Below are 23,217 nucleotides of genomic sequence, written 5' to 3'. Positions count from 1 at the left end.
TGGAGCAAATCTCCCCAGAAATAAGAGCTTTATGGGGAAAACCAGAGATGTTTTTGAAAGACAAGGAGGAACTGAACACAAATGGGGCTGCACGTGTTAGGGGGACGCCTGGTGGTGAAGGTTGATCCCCAGCTCAAGGATCGAGGATGTTGATTTCACCGCAGCCAGAGGGATGGAGGCCAGAGGAAGAGAGGTCATGAGAGGTCAGGGCTGCAAGACTGGAGGCAAGAGCTGTCCCAGGCTGCAGTGAATACCACCACTCCTCCCCAGGGCCACCAATCTTCACACGCAGCCTCCTATCTAACACTTGCACCCATATCCCAGTTACTTAAAGTTCTGAAAACAGGCCGGGCAGACCCTGGATATTTAAGGAGCATCCGAGTCTACTCGGCTGCCCTGACCCAGGCCCCGAGTCAGGGCTTCAGGAACCACAGCGCAGTGTCTCCGATCTGAAGGCAGGAAGTCCAAGGTCAGAGTGGCTGCGGGGCTGCTCCTGCTTAGGACGTGGGGGAGGGTCTGTTCTGGCCTTGCTCCTCGGCTGGTAGACAGCCAGCTTCACACTCACACGGTGAGCCTGTCTCCGTCTTGCCCATTCACAAGGACACTGGTCACGCTGGCAGAGGGCCCATCCCGATGATGACCTCATCTTAGTAACTCATCACATCGACTGTTAAGGGATACCCCCCCTCCCCATCACCACCTGCTGGACACAGCCCCTTGCAGCAACACTGCCCCGGCCTCAGTGTCTCGGGATCCCGAGAGCTGGCCTCATGCCCATGCTCAGCAAGGCCCCTTCCACGGTGAGACTCCGGTTCCTCTCTGGTTTTCCCTGTTGTCAGCAGATTGCCACCTAAACAGTGGGGGATGTGGCGGTGGGCTCTGTCCTTTGAGATTAAGACGTGCTGCAGACAGGACTGTGCAGGATGCGTGCCCCCCTCCATGGCTTCTGTGCTCCCTCTGTTCTACTTCCAGGCCCAGCCCAGGGCCCAAGGGCTTCTCCAAGGGGCTGCAGGGTCCACCTTCTTTGGTGAGCTCTGTATTGTGTGGCTGTGGACGCAAGAAGAGTGGGGACGTTCCCAGGGAGGCGGCCCTGCTCCCTGACTCATCACCCTGTCCCTGTTCCAACCCAGAGCCTGGTCCCCATACAGAAGGAGCTGGACTTTGGGGGCATCTCCTGCAACACGGGCCCTTTGAGAGAGGAAGGGGTCCCTTCAGGGTGTGGCAGGAGGCTCCCACAGCCGGGAACAGCACTCTGGTCAGCGGCTGTCCCTTGAGCCCTTGGAGGAAGATCGCTGTGAATGCATTAGATGAATAAGTGCTCGCAGCTGGGGGTGTCAGCAAACATGTCCAGGAGTGAGTGGAAGACTTTAAAGTGGTTTCTAGACTTCCTTTCATGCCAGCTTAATGTCTCTCAAAGCTATGAGTGTAACGACTGCCTTGGGCATGAAGATAGAGTCTTTGTTCTATGTTTGCATCACACCCAGGAGGCTGCCTGACAGAGGAGGCGGGGGCTGGGCAGGATGCAGGAGCCTGGACACCACGCAACAAGGGGAGCCAGGCTGGCTGATGAGGCGCTGAGCCTGGGGACGGGGGCTGCTTCCCCTCCTGGCTGCCCCATGTCCCCACCCTGCTCTATCGGCTTCCCCTGCCCCCAGCCTGGACCCTGGGCTAAGCCCCGAGCAGAAGGCAGAAAGGCAGCCCGGGTCCACCTGGCCTGCTGGGACCACGGGGGTCCCTCCTCTTGCCTGGCTGGCCAGCTCTGGCCAGGCATGGCCGCTGTCCCTTCTTGCAGCTCTGGAGCTGGCGGTGGCAGGAGCAGCAGCAGGACTCCAGGAGGGCTGGTCCCAGAGCTTGTAGTCCCCGCGCCCCCTGCCCGTCCCTCACAGTGCTGTCCTGTCTCCCGGGCAGAGTCCTGCCCGAGGGCCAGGGAGGGGGCATGCAGCCATCCTGGGTCACTTCCCTCCCCCCAGGCCCGACAGCCTGTCATGGCTTTAGGAAGGACCCCGAGGCGGCTGTGCCCCGTGGTGAGCAGCCGCCCTGGCCTGGGCTCTGCTCAGGAGGGACACGGTGCTGGCCAGGTGGGGCAGGGCCCCTAAACCGGGTAGCAGCCCCATGCCCCTGCTCGGCCCTGGGAGCTCGTCAAAGGGAGAGGAGCTATGGGAGCCCTGGACACTGGCAGGACCCATCAGCAGGGGGATCTTGCCTGTGCCTCCCTGCAAAAAAAAAAGAAGTGCCAGAAGGGCCTCCGTGCCTCTGCCGGCGGAGGGGTCCCTGCCATTCTGCTCCCACAACACCTGAGGACGTGAGAGGGGCTGTGTGCTGGAGCCGCCATCCCAGCTGTCAGGCAGGCCAGCTGAGGGCTTTCCACATGCGGCCCCCCTTGGCCTGCGGTGGTCCCCTCACAGAGTCCTCTGGGTGTGCCCCCTCCTCTGCCGCCCTGAGGCCAGACTAACAGCCATGTGCCTGCGCTGTCTGAGAGACGGAGGGGACTGTGGTTTCCTCAGAAAACAAAGCCACTTACCCTCAGCCCCTGCTGCGTGTCTGGGCAGCCCCAGTGCCATTTCTGTAAGTCAGTAGATCTCCTCAGCCTCGGCCGCCTCCTGGGCCAGCTGCTGTCACCAGGCTCTATAAGTAGTGCGCCCCCACATCTCGCCCTCCCTGTCTCTGGGGACAGGGGGTAACCTTCTGTTGCCAGGACCTTCCAAGTCCAGCATCTGTCCGGGAGAAGTAGGTTGTCTGCCCTTTCCTCGACCAGATCACTGTTCTGGGATGCTGGTGGTTGGGGTCCCTCTGGGTAGGTGAAGGCATGAGGGATCCTGCTGGTGTCCTTGCCCTCGGACGGTTCAGGGCCAGAGGGCATGGGGACTGGTGAGCGCTCCCTCCTCTGAGCATCTCTTGAAAAGTGTGGCTGCCTGCCCAGGACCCGCGGGCTGGCCTGCCATCTCTGCGGCGCCGTGGTGAGCAGTGGCCGGAGAGGCCGCCATCACTGCGGGCCAGGCTGACTCTGAGCTCACCCAGTGGGGGCTGCTGGTGGGAGTTGGCCTCCTCCCAGCGCTCAGGCCAGGGGTCTGCCTGGAGAAAGGCTTCTTGTTTGACCCCTTCCCGGGCCAGGATGGTCAAGGACTAAATGATGGCCTTGCCCTCAGGAACATCGTCCCACCTGTGCCATCGTGTTTGACTGGGGGACGGGGGTGACACTGGACAGGTTTTTATAGCGTGAGGTCAGTGTGGATGCCATGTGGCTGACCAGACCCGGTCACACACCCCACTGTCATGGGTTTAGCAGGAAGAAGGACCAGTGCTTCCCGTCGAGCACTCCTTACTTTCCCAGCCTGGTTTGCGGAGGCCCAGATGGTGACACGGCACTGACAGCTCACGGGTACCAGCAGCAGAACGACCAGCTTGTCCTCTGGGCATCAACCACTGTCACACCTCATGTGATGTCACGAGACCATGGGGACGCAGGCCAGGCAGGAAGGGCCTGAACTCAGTGCCCATTCTCCAGGCGGGCAGGCGGGGCCCAGGGGCTGTGCTGGGGCTGCTGGTCCTTGTGGGCAGGGGTCCCTGAGGCTGTGCAGGCCTTTGGAGACCCCCACCTGCACACGTCCCCAGTGACTGTGTGATGATATGACCATGGACTTGGTGCCCGGAAGCAGCTCTCTTTTTGTCTGACGTTTCTAAGGGTCAGAAGTCCCACATGGATCCCACTGGGCTGAGATCCGGGCGTGGGCAGGGCTAGTCCTTCCGGAGGCTCCAGGGAGCACCGGCTCCTGCCTTTTCCAGCTTCTAGAGACGCTGCCTGCCTGGCTGACAGCCTCTCCTTCCATCCTCACAGCCAGCAGCCCAGCATCTCCTTGAGCCCAGCGGGATCCTCTGCTTTTGAGGATCTCTGTTAGTAGGTGGGGTCCACCTCGGGATCCTCGGCTCACATCGTCTGTAGAGTCCCCACTGCCAGTGTCTGGTTCCACGTCCTCAGGTCCTGGGGCTACGGCGTGGGCGTCCTTGGGGGCCGTGACTCCTCCAGCCACACCACTCAGCTGTTTATTTGAGGAGCTGCATACCCATTGTGGCCCTGAATTAAAATGCTGCTGAAGACACTGCCTGCCCACCTCCTTCCCCACCTGTCAGGAAGCCCTCCCAGTGCTGGCCCTAAGGGGCCAACGGGTGTTCCGCGCCCTGACGACTCTTCTGTCCCCCACACATGGAACCACTTGTTGTAATTAAGGTTTTGCTTTTAAAAAATTCTACGAGCTGTATGCGTTAGCCATAGAAATAGGGAAAACCCAGATACAGGAAAAGAAAACGTATCCTGCTTCTGGATATCTGCCCCCTCCCCTTTGGAAGGACCTTTAGAGTGGGTCCCTCCCCAGCTACTTGCTGACAGCTCGACTCGGCGCCCCATGCGAGGATACCGCACGGTGCTCTTCCAGAAGGTTCCCTGGACCCGGGGCAGAACTCCGTGGCCAGGGTGCCGCTGCTTCCGGCTAGGCTGCCTGGCAGGGGACCTGGCTGCAGTGGGACTGCCCGAAGCCCAGGTTCCTTGGGCAGGGTTGGGGAGGGTGGCCTGTCTTGGGCAAGGGGGCTGGAAGGGGGCTCCTGGCCACTGACCCCTGGGGTGCCCTGGTCCCTTGCCTCTGACTCATCTCTCTTCTGTCCCCGCAGAGGACGGGAGGGGCAAGCTGCGGCTGGCCAAGGCCAAGAGTGACCGGAAGAAGAAGAGCTACGGGTCCCTGCACCCCCACCACCCGCTGCTGCCGCCGCCCCCGTCCACCCAGTTCACCGAGGAGGCGCCCTTGCTGGAGATCCCGGGACCGGCCCCTGGCCTTGAGGCTGCCGAGGAGAGCCCCCTGCCACCGCCCCTCAATGTGGTGCCCCCCAAGGCCCCCGGCGAGGAGCCAGAGGCAAAGCCACGCCCTGTCATCCCCATGCTGTACGTGGTGCCTCGGCCTGGCCCTGCCGGCCACAAGGGCCGTGTGTCCTGCCAGCAGGCCTCGGAGCACTTTGCCCAGAAGGGCCCCAGCTGGAAGGAGCAGGCCACCCCCATGGAGCTGACGGGGCCCGAGGAGGAGAGTGGAGCCAGCGAGGGGCAGGTAAAGGGGCAGCGGGTACAGGCTGGGGTTCCCCCTCCCCTATGTGCCGACCGTGGCCTCGCTTGTCCCAAATGGGCCCTGTGGCTCCCATCCAGAGGCCAGTGACACAGATGTGGTTTAGTAACCACCACGGATCTGGACTGCACTTTCCTGGGGTCTCCTGCCCCCGACTGGGGATTCTGGGGTCCTTTGGAACCAGGCTCCAGCCCTAGTGAGCAGTCCCTGCTTCTGGCCCCAGAGCTGCCCCCTCAGAGGCCTCCTGTGCTGTTTTAGAATCCGTCCACCTTTTCCAAGTTGAAAATGGAGATCAAGAAGAGCCGGCGCCACCCCCTGGGCAGGCCGCCCACCCGGTCCCCACTGTCCGTGGTCAAGCAGGAGGCCTCGAGTGACGAGGGTGAGTGGGGGTGTCCCTGGCTCTGCTGGGTCCCTGCCCCGCCTTCCTCTGCTGCCCGCCCATCCAGCCTGCTCACTCCCACCCCAGCGCCCCCACTCAGTGTCAGACCCTCTCCCCAAGTGCCTCAGGGCTGAAGTGCCCCCTGGCTATTCCACAGCTCCCAGCCCCCATATATGAGCACCTTGCTTCTTGGGTGGTTCCCTGGGGACCACCAACCCAGACAAGGGTGGACGGCGCCCCAGTGTCCTCGGGGATCGCAAGAATGGGCCGTGGGGGCTCGGGGACAGCCAGCCGGGCACCATGGCCAGCAGAGGCCCGCCCAGTGACAGATGGCGGGTTGGGCAGGATGGATGTCTGTTGGTGGCCTCCATCTTACAGGACGTGGGGGCGATGGTGTCCCCACCCGACTTCCAGGGGTCTGTGCCCCCTTGCCATGGCCTGACCACGCTGTGTCCTGTCCCCAGACGGGATTGGCCCTGCGCCGGGGACCCACCCCCGAGCACACCTGGCAGGGTGGGGTCCCACTGCTAACGCCCCTCCCCACTCCCCTTTACTCCAGAAGCCTTCCCTTTCTCCGGGGACGAGGACGTGGGTGACCCTGAGGCCTTGAGGTCGTTGCTATCCCTGCAGTGGAAGAACAAGGCATCCAACTTCCAGGCCGAGAGGAAGTTCAACGCGGCAGCCGCCCTGACAGAACCCTACTGCGCCATCTGCACGCTCTTCTACCCGTACAGCCAGGTGAGCCGGCGCCGTGGGACCCCAGGTCTACACCAAGCCGGGCATGTCCGCCTGCTCCTGTGGGCGCCCCGCCAGAAGCCAGCCCTTGCCCCCTGAAGAGAGGGTGTCGGGGACCAAGAACCCATTGCTTTTGGGGCCACAGTGGGCTCAGGGGAGAGCCTGGCTGGCAGAGCGTGAGGCTAAGGCCCCAGTGAGGGCTATGGGGAGAGAGCCTGGGGTCTGAATTTTCACTGGAAGGTAACTTACTCACAGGTATCAAAGAGGATACGAGTGCAGGGAGTGCTGTTCTCTGAGAGGCCCTCAGCCTGACCCGGGGGCCCAGGAGTGGGGCCAGGGAAGGGCCTGCGTAGTGAGCAGGAGTCTGGAAGCCCGACCAGCATGGGGCTGGCGATGGTGGGCTGGGCCAGGCAAAGACTCCCTGTGTGGCCTGGCCCAGACACAGCCCCCACTCTGTCCTGAGTTCCCAAGCCGTGAACCTGGCTTCTCCCTGCATTCTGCCCTGAACCGTCCGCTGCCAGGTTTCCTTCTTCACCTGTTTCCTGCCCTGGCTCCCTCCCTGACCGCTGTCTGCCTCCTGCCCTTCCTGTTAGCATCTCATCACAGCCACACGTGGCCCAGATGGAAATGCCTGGTCCTCGGCCTCTCCACATGCCCACAGCCATCCTCTCCTGTGACATCTGCCCCCACCCCCACATAGCACGCCCTGTGCTGTCCCCCAGCATCTCCCATGTACCCACCCAGCCCCCTGCCTGGCCAGATGGATTTCTGTGCATTCTTTAGTTCCATCCCACTTGCTACCTCTTCCAGGAAGCCTTCCTGGATCTGCATCCCTGGCTGACTCGGGCCCACCTCTGCTTTTGCTCCTGCCCTCTGTTTATCAGCCCTGGAGGACAGAATCAGATCTCATTTGCTTTGTGATCCCCAGCTCCTAACCTAGTGCCAGATGTTTTCCATGCATTAGCTGGGCTGACTGAGGTCTGTGCACCATGCTGGGGTGGCATGCCTGTCTCCAGGGCCCTGTTGCTCTGAATGGCTGGGACCTGCCATCCCTAAGCGATTCAACACCTGGCCGTGGAAACAAGTAAGATGTACTATCCGGACGTCTCCAGGCCTGACCTCCTCGGTGCTGCTGGCGTCAGCGCTGGGAACGTCCTCTTAAGAGGCGCATCTCCTTAATTCCAGTAGCTAAGTGAAGCATTGTGACTGAACTTAATCATGCCCACGGCTGCAGCCCTCAGCATCAGGGCCAGGCTTTGCTCGTCCTGCGTCATGGGAAGAGCTATGGCTGGATGCTGTGCCTGTTTGGAAACTAGCCAGTCCCCTCATCCAAGGTGGACCCCCCCCCATACACGCACATACAGTGCGTCTGACCAGTGGTTCTGGTAACTGTTTTCCTTCTGCTCCAGCTGGGCAGAGTCCTCCCTTCACTCTGGGGGTGCTGGGGAGGCTCGTCTGGGAGCCCCGCTGTCCTGTGACAGGTCCAGTGTTGCTGGATTTTTCATCACAGACTCTTCATCTGATTGGATCCTGGGGGGCTTGGGGGACTGGGGTACAGCTGTCATGGCGTGCAAGTCATAAGTGTAGATACACAGGTAACATGGCATCAGGTGATGGTCAGGACCACAAGGCCGATAGTGCTCAAAGGCTTGGGGGCTGCTGGTCACGTGAGTGAGAGATGAGCACCCCAGGCAGTGGGAACAGCACGTGCAAAGGCCCTGGGGCAGGACCCAGCCTGGCATTTGGGGTGTTGGGGGGCGGACAGCAAGGAGGCCCCTGTGGCTGGAGCAGAGCAAGCCCAGGGCAGTGGAGGCAAGCCGGTCAAGGACTTTGGGGTGGCGTCTGTGCTGGGTCTGGACGTAACTGTAAGTGGGAGAGCTTGTGGGTGGGTGGGACACGATCTGACTGTCTAGAGGAGGATCTCTCAGGGGCTTCTGAAGCAGGGCTGTGGGCTGGGAGGGGGTCAGGGAGAACTTGTGGTGGGGCAGCCACAGGTGTCCCAGTAGGGGTGAGCTGGGACTGGAGGCCCCGCCTGCCCCAGGCTGGCGTCTCTGCTGAAAGCGTCCCTTCCTGCAGTCCCTGCAGACTGAGAAGGAGGCTCCCCAGGCCGCCCTCGGGGAGGGCCCCTCGGCCATCCCACCTTCCAGAAGTGGCCAGAAGACGCGGCCGCTGATCCCCGAGATGTGTTTCACAGCCAGCGGGGAGAACACAGAGCCACTCCCCGCCAACTCCTACATCGGCGATGACGGGACCAGCCCGCTGATCGCCTGTGCCAAGTGCTGCCTGCAGGTCCATGCCAGTGAGTGCTGGGCCAATACCTGGGGGGCTGCAGGTGGGCAGAGGGTCTGCGGGGCAGGGCCGCCCCTCCCTCTGGCTGCTGCTTCCGGCATATAGCAGGACCTGGTGTCATGGGATCGGGGTCTCCATCCTTGGGGGGCAGACATCCTGCTGCCCCCCAGTCAAGGTAGGCCTTCCTGACACTTCTGGAATGTTCCGCTGTGGCCTGCCCTCCCCTCCCAGGGCCCGAGGGGGCAGCAGATCGGGTCCCCATCAGGGACTATGACACTTTCAAATGCTGTGCCTTTGGGCTGAGGCTGGAATTGATGGTAAAGCTGAGATTCTGCAGAGGTCCAGGGGTCTGATTTATCTCTGCCGTCGGTGATCCCCTCCACCAACACCTCCCCCCCAAATCCTGAAACTCAACCTATCAGAGACAGGAAGATGGATGTCTGTTCCCTTCTTGGGTGGAAGGGGGTGGCAAACATCAGACTGTGGTCCAGGATGGTGAGAAAGCTTCCTGGAGATGCTTAATTTCAGTGTGGCCTGTGGAGGAAGCTGGCCATACATCTCTGTCTGGCGCCTGCCCCTGCCAAGGCCTGCCGGGAGCTGGCTTTGTCTCCTGACTGGGGTCTGGCTATGAGACATGATCCCTGGGGCGGGGCGTGTGGCAGCTGCGGAGCCCACCATCCCGCTTCCCTCGTGGGGCCCCGCCCAGCTGCATCAGTGGAGAGAAGGCTTAGGAGACAGAAGGCTCAGCACAGGCATCTCCTTTGGGACCTGGCACTGGACAGAGGGGGAGCCCCCACTTCCTCCAAGAGCCAGGACCACACCCCCGGGTCAGACCTCGGCTGAGGGCCCAGGGGACAGAGCAGGGGCCTCTCCAGTACCTTGCTGGCGCTCAGGGCCTCGGTGAGGACACAGCCCCCTTCCTGCTGTCCTGCTCTCTCCTGGAGTTTCCGTGGGGACCCCTTGGTACTGGTCGATGGCCCCTTCAGACTTCAGAGCCCCGGTTTGGTGGGCAACAAGCCCCAGCTGCTTGAGGGTCCCTGCAGTATTGCTGGGTGGCAGCACCAATGAGGCAGGGCCCTGGGGGCATGGCCCTCCACCCCTCCTCCATCCCCCCTCCCCATCTGTGAACCCAGCCACATCCCCCCACAGCCAACTCCCTGGGTAACTCCAGAGTCTCACTGTGCTTTCAGAAGCAGTGAGTTCTGAACTGCGGACTCCTAAGGCCCACTTTGTATCTTATGCAACTCTCAGCCCCTTGCTGCACTCTCCGCTCCTCCCAGACAGGGGTAGGGGGCAAGGGCCAGGCTGAACCTCCAGATCTGGAGGAGCTCTGGCGGCAGGGGGTGTGGGGAGCCTGCTGTCCTTCCCCATCCCTTTCCAGACTTTCTCAGGCTGTGTGTGCAGTGGTCCGGATTGAGGCCGAGCAGGTGGTGAGCGCAGTTACTGCATCCAGAACCCCCCGCCCTCCCCCCACCGGGCTTTGATAGCCTGCCCACAGCCATGGTGACAGACGGACTTGCCCTGTCTTCTAGGTTGCTACGGCATCCGCCCGGAGCTGGTCAACGAGGGCTGGACGTGTTCCCGATGCACGGCCCACGCCTGGACTGCGGTAACTCGCCCCTGCAGCTGGGGTGGTGCTCTGAAAGCCGGCGCGGCCCGTGGGGGAGCCGGGCCTGGGCCCCGGGCTCGCCCGATCCCGCGGGGAGACCTTGGGCTGGCTGCCTCACCTCCTTGGGTCTCGGGTGGAGCCCATCGCTTCGGTGGCCGCTAGTGTGAAATGTAAGGACCGCTGGCGGGGGCCGGAGCAGATTCCGGAGCAGCAGGCGGGCGGTCCCGCCCTGCACACCCCTCAACGAGTTGTCTGGTCCCCGCAGGAGTGCTGCCTATGCAACCTCCGGGGAGGCGCCCTGCAGATGACGACCGACCGGAGGTGGGTGGAAGGGCCCCTTCGAGGGGACGGGGGTACCTGAGGGGCAACTCGGGGCAGGAACAGGACCGGCAGGAGCAGATGAGGTCCTGTCGGCTTGGCAGGCCCGTGCCCACAGCTTTGAGATGACCCTAGAGGGGACAGGGTGCACCTGTGACCCCTAACCCCTTCGGCTCCTCCCCCAGGTGGGTCCACGTGATCTGCGCCATCGCCGTCCCGGAAGTGCGGTTCCTGAACGTGATGGAGCGCCACCCGGTGGACATCAGCGGCATTCCCGAGCAGCGGTGGAAGCTGGTAGGGGCCCTTGAGAGCTGCCCCGGGGCTGTGGGGTAGCTGCTGCGGAGCCAGGAGGTGGTTTCAGTGTGACCAGCAAGTTACTCTTTGAGTAGGCAGGGGGTGCCTCTCCGTGGCTCCATTTCCTGTTTTTTACACAGAGAAAAGCCTCTTGCGCTCTGCCCAGTTCTTTCTTGATTAACTTGCAATCAGCGGCCAAATAGAATTTTAAGAACATAATAGCCAAGAAGGTCTTCATCAGGCGTAACTGAAAATTCACACACGTTAAATAGCAGCTGCCAGTTTCCCCTCCCTCAGCCCCAGAAACCACCTCTCCTCTCTGCTTCTGTAAGTTTGTTTTCGCTTCCTCCTGGACGTGGAGATACGCAGCAGGTGGCTTGCTTATTTCACTGAGCATGACGTCCTCAGTGTCCATCTGTGTGGCTGCAGATGGCAGGATTTCCTTCTTTTTCATGGGCGAGTAACATTCTATTGTCTTTCTACACTATGTCTTCGTCCGTTTTCTCTCCACGGATGCTTAGGTTGTTTCCAGGTTGTGTCTGTTGTAACCAGTGCTGCCCTGAACGTGCGGGTGCAGATATCTTTTCAAGATAGTGATTTTGTTTCCTTCAGCAAAAGACCCATGAGTGGAATTGCCAGATCATATGGTAGTTCTGTTTTTAACTTTCTGAGGAACCACCATGCTGTGTTCCATAGCAGCTACACCAATGTGGGTTCTGACCGGCAGTGCGTGAGGGTTCCCTTTTCTCTCTGTCCTCACCAATACTTGTTATCTCATGTCTTCTTGATGGTGGCCATTCTAACAGGTGGTTTTGATTTGCACTTCCCAGATAATTACTGATGTTGACATCTGCTTACATACCTGTTGGCCATCTGTATGTTTTCTTAGAGAAATATCTAGGCAAGTCCTTTGCCCATTTTTAAACTGGGCTTTTTTGCCTGTTTTGCTCCTTAGCTGTGGAAGCACTGTCTCTGGCTCCTCTAAGGATCACAGCCATCCTTGGGTAGGAGTGGTCTTGCAAGTTTCACTCTTCCGGTTCTTGCTGATAATGTCTGCCCACCCTCCCCCAACCTGGGGGAGCCTTCGGGGCAGTGGGCGCAGTCAGTACGCAGCGCTGACTTTCATTCTCAGCTCTGTTACCCGCCAGCTGTGTGATCCAGACAGATTCCTTGGCCTGCCTGTGCTCAGTCTTCTCCATAAAATGGGGCTGCTGACAGTCCCCCGCATGGGGAGCATGAACTGGGCCACAGCAGGAAGTGCTGATGATGCCATCTGCGCACCAGCTCCTGCTCTCAGGTCATCACCACCTATGAGTCTGCAGGGTGGCCTTGTGGGGGACATGTGGGGAGTGGGATGTGTCTTACGGCCCCCAGGAGATGGATCCTTGGCCGGGGATACGGAGAGCATCCTGACTGTTCTTCTTGCCTGGTTTATTTCCCAGCTGCCTGGGACAGGGCCTGGGTACAGAGGCTCCTCCAGGCCTCCAGCGGGCAGGAGGCAGAGAAACAGGGCTGCAGTTGGTGAGCCTGGTGAGGAGGCCCAAGTGAAGGCTCAGAGACACCATCCTGGAGCCCCTGGGTGCGGGGCCTCTGGGCAGGGCAGAGTGGGTGGCTGGCGGGAGCCATGTGGGAGGGGAAGGGCCTGGTCAGGAAACATGGGGCTCAGGCCAGTGCCAGCCCCACCGGCTTAGGATGGGTGTTAGGGAGAGGCCGCAGCGGCAGTGATTCCTGCAGGAACTTGGGCAGCAGAGGCCTCATTATTCAGGTGGAGTGATGGCACGGTGCACGGCGCCGGATAGATCCTCCCTCCCAGACGCTTTATGGATCATCTGACATTTCCAGCTTGCAGCCTCTTCATTACCGGCACTTGTAACGATGAATTAAAAATCCTTTTACACGAGGCTTGCTTGTACTGCCTAATGGAGCCTCACAAGGAAGCTGGCAGTTAACTCCTTCTTGCCCGGCCGCCCGCCTGCCTTCCTGGTGCCATATGCCAGCCGCAGGCTTGGGGACGGTCGTGCCTGGTCGTCCGCCCATCCTTCTGTCCCCAGGATTCTCTGGCCGCTGGTCCTGGTGAGTGGCGGCTGCCCTAGCCGGCTGGTAGCCTGAGCCTGGTGCTCACCCCCTCACCAGCCCGGATCAGCTTAGGGGGCTGTAGAAGTGAGGCTGTCAGGGCAGGTGCTCAGACCAGCTCTGCCCTTCTCCTCAGCTCTGCCTTGAGGTGTCACATCTTGATGGGAGGGAAGGTGGATGTCTGCCAAAATTGGCAGGAAGGCAAGGGGCAGCAGGAAATGGCTTGAGGGGGGAAAGGCCTGAGACATGACTGTGCTTTGCGGCCTCCATGGCTGATGGCACACCAGCTGTGGCCCTCAGCCTTCTCCCACGGTCCATCCTGTACCATCCCCCCACCCCCATCTCCTGCCCCCACCTCACAGCCTCCAATGAGGGAGATCCAGACCCAGGACTCACCCTTAAGGCAGCCCTGAGTTTATTGCCTGGCATACGGCCCCTTAGGGGCCTAGCGCACTTTCCTCAGGACGTGGAAACTCAGAGTGACGAGCTGCCACCGCCGGCCAAACCGTCAGGCTCCTCCTGGGCCTTGCTGTGGGGTTTCTGCCTTCTGGTGCGGTGCCCCGTTCTCAAGGGCCATGTCACATGTCTCCCTCCCCGCCACAGGCCAGCTGGAGAATCAGGGATCGACAGTTTAATAATGAGATCTCATTGCCATCGATCGGCACGGGGCTGCACTCCCGCAGCGCCCTTGCTGTGGGGCTTCTCTGGCTTTTGAATGTGGTTTACAGAGCGATAAAGGCCGGCTTATTAAAGGCCCAGAGTCATCGGCAGGTGGCTGCTGAGTGGCGGCAGGGTATGGGCATGGACGCAGTGTCGATGGCTTGGGAGCTGACGCCCAGCAGAGCAGGCCGCCAGGCGGGTGTTCCCACAGTGTGGGCCCCCTGCCCCTCCTTAGGAAGGGCTGCATGCAGCGTCTTTCACTCAAAATTAAGATAAAATCTCCCATTATGGTTTTTTTTTTTTAAATCCCCATTTCAGTGGCTTTAACTACATTCACAGATTTAGGTAACCATCATCTCTAGCTAGTTCTAGAACATTCCAACACTGCAGAAAGAAATCCCACCCCACCCCCTCCCCGCATTGGGTGACTGCCAACCCCCCACCCCGCCCAGCCCCTGAAAACTCCTAACCCCACTGCCTGTCTGTGGATTGGCCTGTTCTGGACGTTTCCCATCAGTGGAATCACACCCTGTCTTTCTGTGTCTGTTTCTCTCACTGAGCATCCTGTTTTCAGGGTCCCTCTGCATGGTAGCAAGGTGCCTCTTCACCCAGCTATGTGGAGAGGCTGGTGGAAAAGAGGTCTAGAGGTGCTACTGGGGGCCAGCTGCAGGCTGGGTTGGTGGGCCTGGGTGGTCAAGACTCTCCCAGGATGACCCCTCCATGGGGCTAGGCCCCTGCACTCCAGCTTCGGATTTCAGAGTCACTCCCAGGAGACAGACCTAGGGGCCCAGTAGGGCAGGGGCTCGCAGCCCCAGGGGGCAGAGGTACCAGCCGGAGCCCCATTCCCTCTGCCGTGTCCCCACAGAAATGTGTGTACTGCCGGAAGCGGATGAAGAAGGTGTCAGGCGCCTGCATCCAGTGCTCCTGCGAGCACTGCTCCACCTCCTTCCATGTGACCTGCGCCCACGCCGCCGGTGTCCTCATGGAGCCGGACGACTGGCCCTATGTCGTCTCCATCACCTGCTTCAAGCACAAGTCAGGGGGCCACAACGTGAGTGCCCGCCTGCCCCCCAGTCTGTTCCCCTGCCCCTCTGTCCCGCTGTGTTCTGACATGCCCTCCACCCTCAGGTCCAGGTCATGAGGGCCGTGTCCTTAGGCCAGGTGGTCATCACCAAGAACCGCAACGGGCTTTACTACCGGTGCCGCGTCATCGGCACCACCACGCAGACCTTCTACGAAGTGAACTTTGATGACGGGTCCTACAGCGACAACCTGTATCCAGAGAGCATCACTGTGAGCGGCGAGGGGCGCGGCAGGGGGCGGCGCAGGCGCAGGGCAGGCATCGCTGGGAGGGGGCCCAGTTCCTCACGGGAGTCTCCTGCCGGAAGGCTCTGCCTGCAGGAGGGTGGGCCCCGGGGCAGGGGTGGCAGCAGACCCCTGGGCACCCGCCCACAGCCCGCCCTGGCAATTTAAGCTGAGACCACCGCCTTCCTCTGGCTGGGGCCTTTCTTAGCCCAGGCCAGCGTGGGGACCGAGGCCGAGGGCGCCCCTCACCCCGTCCCATCCTTCGCTCCACAGAGCAGAGACTGTGCCCGCTTGGGGCCGCCGCCCGAGGGCGCGTTGGTGGAGCTGCGGTGGACTGACGGCGCCCTCTGCAGGGCCAGGTTCATCTCCTCTGTGACCAGCCACATCTATCAGGTGAGGGGTGCTGTCTGCCGGGCGTGGGCTGGCTGGGGCCCTCAGCAGGGTCCTCTGGGACTGTGGGGCCAGCCTCTGAGGTCGGTGCAGGCAGGAAGGCCTTCTTTTAGCTGTGCCAGGTGTCTTCTCGATTTTGTGTGTGTGTGGTAGAACGTACTTAACGAAATTTACTGCTTTCACCACTTTTTTAAATGTACAATTCAGTGTTCCTGATTTAAAAAAAAAAATAAAGTTGGTTGTTAGTTTTTTCTCATGATTGTGGAAGAAAAGTTATTGACGTGTGAAATCTTAGAAGAAAAATCACCCCGTATCCCAGCGACAAAGACAGTGGCGGGTGACCCTGTGCTGTTTTCCCAGCGGTTGCCCTGCAGGCCGACCTTGAGTGGGTGGGCTCGGGGCTGGGCCCGGTGGGCCACGAGCTGAACTGTGTCTCCTTGGCAGGTGGAGTTCGAGGATGGGTCCCAGCTGACGGTGAAGCGTGGTGACATCTTCACCCTGGACGAGGAGCTCCCCAAGAGGGTCCGGTCCCGGCTGGTAAGTGGCCAGGAGTTGGGGTGGGGGTGGGTGCACAGCTGCCTTGGGGAGTGACCCATCCAGTAGGCCTTGACGTCCCGCCTTGGCCTTTGCTGGTTTTGAGGCAGGAAGGGCAGTGGGAGGGTCAGCCCGGCCGGCGAGGAGGAGGCAGCAGCACCTGAGTATGGATCGCAGCTGCACGTTGGCGATGCAGAGGGAACGAGAGAAGCTGGTCTTTTCTCAGGACTTTTCGCCACCTTCTTTCTTTTGGGTTTAACCCAGAGGCAAACTTTTGAGGATCAGGGGCTGCGGCTGTGGGTGGAAGAGCTGAGTCAGAGCTGGTGGGGGTCCCAGGTGCGAGGTTCCCTGGCAGACGGACAGGAGCTGCCAGGCAGACCAACGATCTGTGTGCAGCTCGGCCTTGCCTCCCACATTCTGTGGACGGCAGGGCTCCCACCCTGCTAGGGGGCCAGTGGGAGGCTAGACCCCTCCTCTGCCTGCCTGGGGGGGTCACTCGCAGGGTGGGGGTTCAGGCAGAGGCAGGAGGGGCCGTCCCCAGCAGCCAAGGGCCTTTGGTGTCTCCAGCATGGGAGGCATTTGTTCCAGCCAGACCCCCAAGCACAGCCTGTATTTCAGTCCATTCTAGCTGTTATACCACACTGGACAACTTAAACAATCTCGCAGGAAGCTGCAAGTCCAAGATCAAGGCCCCGACAGGTCAGGGTCTGGTGAGGGCAGCCCCTGGTTTACAGACACCTGCCTTCTTTGTCCTCATGTGGTGGAGAGAGAGGGAGCTCTCAGGGGTCGCTTATAAGGGCACTCATCCTGTTCTCGAGGGCCACTCTCTCATGACCTCATCACCCCTGACCCCATCGTACTATGCGGGGCGGGGCTTCAGCATAGGACTGGACCTTGGGGGACACAGATCTCCGCCCACAGTACCCTTTCTGCACTAACCCCCACGCCATCTGCTCCCCTGCAGTCGGTCAGCACAGGGGCCCCGCAGGAGAGCATCTTCTCCGGAGAGGAGGTGAAGGCCGCCAAGCGCCCTCGGGTGGGCACCCCTCGCGCCGCAGAGGACTCAGGGCGGAACCCGGACTACCCGGCCTTCATGGAGAGCCTGCTGCAGGCGCAGTGCTGGCCCGGAGCGCCCTACTAGGACCGCCGGCCGCCCGTGAGCCCTTGGCCCAGCAAGGCAGGCGCGGCGGGCCCTGGCGTTTGCTTGCTGTGAATCCCTGTCCTCGCCTCCCAGCCCGAGAGGCTACCTCGGCGACAGGAGCGAGCAGGACGCCGCACGCGCCCCCGGACTCAGGGAGCAGGGCCACGCGGGCTCTGGGGGCCGGCAGGGGTGCGCGCGCCACCCCCTTGACCCAGATTCGTAAACCACGTAAGCTCTTCTTCTCGTAAAAGGTGCTACTGCATTGCCTGCCTCCTGAGCAGCCGTGGAGATTGTGACTTCTGTACATACATCACCTTTGTGAGGTTCTTTCTATAAATACCTATTGTTTTAAAAAAAAAAATGCAAGAAAAAAAAAGGAAAAGGAAAAATCACACCCCAAAGTTGTTTTCTAGATTTGTGGCTTTAAAAACAAAACAAAATGAAACATAATGTTCTTTTTTCTCAGATCCCAGTGAGCTGCCCAAGATAAAAGCAGCTCAGCTTTTTGTTTGTTGTGTTTTCTGGTCCCGGGCGAGCGGTGGGGATGCGCTGTAGCAGCGGTGAGGCCGGGGGGCACGGGGATGTGAGGCAGGACGCCTGGACACCCCTGACGGTGGCTCCAGGTCACTCACTGTCTCCCAGTCGTGAGATCGAGCAGGTCTGGGCCGCTGGCACCGCGCGGCCAGCACCCAGCGGGACGAGGCTGGCAGCTCCTCTGGTGGCTTCCCCCCGCCCCCTGCGTGGCCTTTTGCAAAATAAATGCGCTCTCTTCTGGTGGCTCCATCTTTTGCTTCTTCCCCCTGGGAAGAACCATCTCCCAGCTGAGGGCGCGGGTGGGCGGCCCTCAGAGGTCTGGCTGCGGCTCACACATATGCAGGGGGTCTTCCCCAACCCCAAGGGGCTGGTACATCCTGTATGATCTCTGTGACGCGTGGATTTGTGTGTCTGGGAGAGAGAGCTCTCTAGAGGGAATCACGGCTTTCAGCTCGGAGGAAATCTGCCCCGGAAGGCTTGTTGGCTGAATTTCCAGGCAGGAAAAACATGTTCCTCATTCCGGGCTGGGGGAGGAATGGTGCCCCCCACCACGTCTCAGCTACGCCGTGGTCCCCTGCAGAGGAGTTGAGAGTGTCATTTGCTTGTATAAAGATTTTTTAAGTTTAAAAAAGAGGCTCTAACAGTTGCCAGGCCAGAGAGAACCAAGTAAAGTGGAGAGAAACTTCCTTGGTGGGGGGAAGGGCAGGTGCCCTAGAGGGGCGGGCTGGGCGGCGGGAGGTGCCGGGGAGTCAGCGGAATGTGGGGGTTCCCTCTGCATGCAGCAGGCCCCTGCCCCGGGGCGCTGTCCCTGTGTTCATATGTAGTTTGAAAATGCTATTTATATTGTAAAGAGAATAAAAACAAGCAGGCAGACGCCCCTGTGGCTCCGGGTCGGGCAGGTGGGCCACCCCTGTGGCCAGTCCCTCAGGGTTCCACTCCATCCATGGTGGGTTCCTGGACCACTTGTGCAGACAGGCAGTGGCACAGCAGAGGGGGAGCGCGCTTTCCCCATGAAGGTATATCTGTGTCTATGTGTGAAAGCAAGAAACACAAACTCCCACCCACCCTGGTTTTTTTCCACCTGAGATGAAGGATGCGCTGTATTTTTGCCTAATTCCCCTTCCTCTAGGTTCATAATGAATTAAAGGCTCGTGAGCACTGCGATTACAGCTCCAGGTGGTTGCGGCGTCTTCTTTTGTCTTCTTTTCTGAGCGGGTGCCAGGGAGGCGGGCAGCAGTCTCCAGGCTGGGGTGGGCTCTGGGTGCCCCTTCCAGGAGGGAACAGGCGTGGTTCCTCCCCAAAGGGTGGCACATGGCCTGGCCCCACGGCCCTGCTTTCTGCCTCCAGGATGGAGGAAGTTTCCTTGCAGAGCTGCACATCTGAAGCTTGTGTCCACACAGACGTCTGGCCCCCAGGGCTTTCGGGTCTCCCTGGGGCGAGGCCCTCTCCCCCTGCCCTCCCAGCCTCTGCCCAGTTATTGTGACACCTGAGCCAGGGGTAGTATTTTGTGGTGGGCAGCCATCGGGCATATGTGAGACAGCAGGGTCCACGTGGGGTGAGGCTGCCCCCCGCAATATTCATGAATGTGTCATTCATTCAACCAGTACCCAGGATACCGCAGGAGGTGTGACAGCAGTGGGAGAGGTAGACAGTGTATAAAATGGGATGTCAGTTGTAATGTAAAGAACAGGAGTTCCTGAGGGAGATGAGAGGGTGAGGCATGGGGACATCTTGGGGCACAGTCAGTGCAAAGGCCCTGGGGCAGCACCATGCCTGGCTTTCGTCCCCTGCACAGCTTGTGGGATCTTAGTTCCCCAACCAGGGATCAAACCTGAGACCCCTGGCAGTGGAAGCACCAAGTCTTAACCACTGGACCACCAGGGAAGTACCCATGCCTGGTATTTTGGAGGAACAGTTGAGTGGGCCCATGTGACTACAGCAGAGCAAGGGGGAGGGAGGTAGGGGAGAGAGGGAGGAGACAACGGCAGGGAGGTCATGCAGGGCATTTGGGTTGCAGGAAGACTTGGGCCTTTATCCCAGGGGAGTGGGAGCCTGGGAGAGTTGTGGACAGAGGAGAGGTGGGGCCTGGCTCTGCCTCTGCTCACTGGTGCCCTCTGACCCCTGAAAGGAGGACAGACCATGGGATGAGCTGGGAGCTTGGGGACCAGGGCAGAATGGAAACACAGCATCTTGAAAGATGGCTTTTGAGGTGAGCTGGGCTATCACAGCTGGACGTGGGGCTGAGGGCTGGGAGAAGGCATTTAGGAGACATCAGCAGATGAGCCTGGGGGCTGTGGACAGGGCGCCCCTCTGGGCCTCAGTTTTTCTCTGCAGAACGGTCATCCTTAAGGGCGCTGTGTCCTGAGCAAATTTCCTCCAAGGAAGTATCCACCCAGCCACTGCCACCCTCGGTCTGCTTCTCCGACCCGTTTGCAGAGATGCTGCCCAACACCCTCAACAAAGCCCCCAGGACTCAGTTACCCCGTCTGCTACAGGGGACTCCCTGCAACACTGACCAGGTGAGTCAGCATCCTCTGACCCTGCCTGGGGCCTGGTGGATGTGGTCGGTCCTCAGTGGTGAGGAGGGGGCCACAGACAGCAGCAGCGTGAGTGGCTGACCAAGGTGGTCTCAGCACGGTTGCAGATGGCTCTCTGTTCTCAGTGCTCTCCGAAACATCATAAAATGGGGAGGTAATTTGGCTCAGGCCATCGTGGACTGAGGTCAGGACCAAGATAAGAGGCTGACTCCACGACTCTGCAGCTATGTGGAACCTACGGGATCTGTGGCATCCAGGCACTGGGCCCAACGCTGGAGTCTGATAAATTTATCAGGTGGCGAATGTCAACCGCCCTGTGCCAGGACCTGGGAGGTGGCAGAGAAAGAGGGGGCAGGGTCACTGCTTCTCTGGAGTTTATAGAGTTCAGGAGAGCAGGCAAGTGATAAAAACATAAAGCGCCATAAACACAGCTTTGACGTGCGCCCTGAAGGACAAGAGAGGGAGCAGAGATGGAGGGGAAGCTGTGGTCACAGAGACCTGTTAGGATCCTAAAGAGGTGATATTTAGCTCTGACCCCTCAAAGGAGGTCAGTCAGATTCAGGCGGGGGATGTGGTACATGGTATTGAATACCCCAGCCTCTTAGGTCAAGGTCCCTGCAACCTAAAGCCCTCAAGTCAAATCCGGCTCTCCTATAAATAAAGTTTTGTTGGCACATAGGCACACCCATTCATTGAGTACCATCTATGGCGGCCTTTGCTCTACAAGGGAGGGCTGAGCGGTAGCAGCAGAGACCGCCTGGTGTCCCAAGAGCTAGACATATACTATCGGGCCCTTTACAGAAAAAGTTGGGCTCATTTTAGACCTAGAGCGAGTGAGAAATGGCAGCCTCTATACACTTGATGGAGAAGGCAATGGCACCCCACTCCAGTACTCTTGCCTGGAAAATCCCATGGACGGAGGAGCCTAGTAGGCTGCAGTCCATGAGGTCGCTAAGAGTCGGACACGACTGAGTAACTTCACTTTCACTTTTCACTTTCATGCACTGGAGAAGGAAATGGCAACCCACTCCAGTATTCTTGCCTGGAGAATCCCAGGGACGGGGGAGCCTGGTGGGCTGCCGTCTATGGGGTCGCACAGAGTCGGACACGACTGAAGTGACTCGGCAGCAGCAGCAGCAGCATATGCTTGATCTGTACCTGTGACAGAATCGTTTTTCCGTGGGGCATCCCTCAATGCCCAGACCCGCCTTGCCTCCCAGAGGCCCCTGATTAGGCTCACTGTCCATAGCATCCACCCCAGACCACCCCTGCAAAGAGCTTGGTGGAAAGAGAAGGACTTTGGCTGGGGCCCCTCCATCCATTTGTCATTGATCCACCGAGGGCTCTGCCCTCCACATCCTGGAGCATCTCTGCTCATCCTGCTGATTGCTGAAGGGAAGCCCAAACACGCCCCATGTCCAACCCATTGGGCTGCCCCCACCTCCCCAAGTTGCCCCCTTTGGCCAGTGCAGAGAGGGACAGTGGGTCTGGGCCTCTGATGGCCTCTGTGGTCCAGAAGTCCTGGCTCTAAGCCCGACTATCATGATTCACAGCTTTTATGAAAGTGAAAGTCATGTCTGACTCTGCAACCTCATGGACTATACAGTTCATGGAATTCTCCAGGCCAGAATACTGGAGTGGGTAGCCATTCCCTTCACCAGGGGATCTTGCCGACCCAGGGATTGAACCCAGGTCTCCTGCATTGCAGGTGGATTCTTTAACAGCTGAGCTACCAGGGAAGCCCAAGAATACTGGAGTGGGTAGCCTATCCCTTCTCCAGCAGATCTTCCTGACGCAAGAATCAAACCAGAGTCTATTGCTTTGCAGGCAGATTCTTTACCAGCTGAGCTACCAGGGAAGCCACAACTTTTACGCTGGTGCTGAAATCTTTTTGTGCCCACTCCTCCCTCTCCCTAGCACCAACTGTCCTGCCTCCTCGACTGGCTACCCATCCAGGCTGCCCCACTCCACCCCAGAGAGACTGCTCAGGGACATAGAACCACAGTCCCGAGATCACCATAGGGAGAAATATTCCCTAAGACAGACCCTAAAAAACCCAGAGGCCAGGCTCAGAGAGCCCTGCAGCTCTCAGCCAGACTTGGGGGACCACTGCCAGGGAGTGTTATTTATGGATTAGATTTCTGGAGCACTTTTGCTCCCTTAATGGAGAAAATAAGAATTACTTGCTGCCATAGGCAGCGCAAGGGGTGACACACGGCGGCCGTCGGAGGCAAGGCCAGGAGGGATGAGTGTCTGGGTGCCTGGCGTCTCGCTGGTGCAGCATCCGTCCTGCTGGGCGACAGGGACAGATGGCTCTTTTCCCAGCAGCTTCCTGGGGGAGGGGGCAGGGGGCCTTCCAGGCCAAGACAGCCTCCCTCCCCACTCTTCCAGGTGGCCTCCACTGGCCCCAGAGCACTTACTGCTCTGTTGCCCGCATATTAGTTTCAAATCACCATTAACCGGTGGCTTAGAACACCAGACATTCATTCCTTGCCTATCCTGGAGGCCGGAAGCCTGAGACTGAGGTGTCACAGGCTGTGCTGTCTCCAGGGGAGAACGCTTCCTAGCTCTTCCAGCTTCCGGTGGCCCCAGGTGTCCCTCCACCCTCTGTGTCTGTCTTCACACGCCATCTCCCTGTGTGTCTGTGTCTTCCCTCTGCCTCCAGTGTCCCTCAGCCTCTCTCTGCTACAGGGACACCAGTGATTGGATTTAGGGCCACCTGGATCATCCAGGACCTGCTCGTCATCTCCAAACCCTTGACTTAGTCACAGCTGCAGAGACACTTTTTCCAAATAGGGTCACAGACACAAGTTAGGGGAAGTAGGGCATGACTGTGTTTTGGGGGGAGCCCCCAGGCAAGCCACTCCAGGTTCCTCCCCTCACCACAGCCCCTACATGATCCCCTACATGATTATGAACACTATGAGCATAAAGATATAGTCTTGGCCCCATCGGCAACCCCCATGCTCAGCCTACAGCCTGACAGGCAGATAGGTCCTGAAGAGCTTAAGGAGGTTGGTGACCTACAAGGGCTGGTGGGATGGGGTATAAAATAATTAAGGGAGAGGGGAAACACAGTAGCTGGAGTGAAGAGGGGGTGACCTGCTCTGAGTATACCTTCTGAAATAGCTCTGACCCTTACAGTCACGGTCTTTATTTCACATGCCCCAAACAATAACTAGTTAAAATCAACCAGAATGTGGTGGGAACCCCAAAATGGAAAACAGTAACACACGAACCCAACTGCGCTGTAAATGAAAAGGAGGGAGAGAGAAAGCTTATCGAAGTAACTTTCGAAATGGTATCTTGAGTGG

General features: G+C 59.5%; 1 protein-coding gene across 2 annotated transcripts in view; it reads left to right on the top strand.

Annotated features, from left to right (window-relative positions):
• KDM4B (lysine demethylase 4B) overlaps nt 1–18,535 on the top strand; it is a 118,813-nt gene extending 100,278 nt beyond the window's left edge. For both annotated transcript variants that reach the window (XM_065917985.1, XM_065917984.1), the window contains 12 exons: nt 4,663–5,090; nt 5,364–5,484; nt 6,044–6,222; nt 8,296–8,518; nt 10,041–10,117; nt 10,383–10,438; nt 10,621–10,729; nt 14,328–14,513; nt 14,591–14,755; nt 15,041–15,160; nt 15,602–15,694; nt 16,656–18,535. In XM_065917985.1, coding sequence (XP_065774057.1) covers nt 4,663–5,090; nt 5,364–5,484; nt 6,044–6,222; nt 8,296–8,518; nt 10,041–10,117; nt 10,383–10,438; nt 10,621–10,729; nt 14,328–14,513; nt 14,591–14,755; nt 15,041–15,160; nt 15,602–15,694; nt 16,656–16,832 — 1,934 coding nt within the window. In that variant the 3' untranslated portion in view covers nt 16,833–18,535. The remainder of the gene's footprint in view (nt 1–4,662; nt 5,091–5,363; nt 5,485–6,043; nt 6,223–8,295; nt 8,519–10,040; nt 10,118–10,382; nt 10,439–10,620; nt 10,730–14,327; nt 14,514–14,590; nt 14,756–15,040; nt 15,161–15,601; nt 15,695–16,655) is intronic.
• The last annotated feature ends 4,682 nt before the right edge of the window (nt 18,536–23,217 follow it).

The sequence above is a fragment of the Muntiacus reevesi genome, chromosome 1, assembly GCF_963930625.1.
Source record: "Muntiacus reevesi chromosome 1, mMunRee1.1, whole genome shotgun sequence".
In the NCBI taxonomy this organism is placed as follows: Eukaryota; Metazoa; Chordata; class Mammalia; order Artiodactyla; family Cervidae; genus Muntiacus; species Muntiacus reevesi.
Note: the sequence above shows the minus strand (reverse complement) of the source record. Positions and strands in the feature narration are given on the sequence as shown.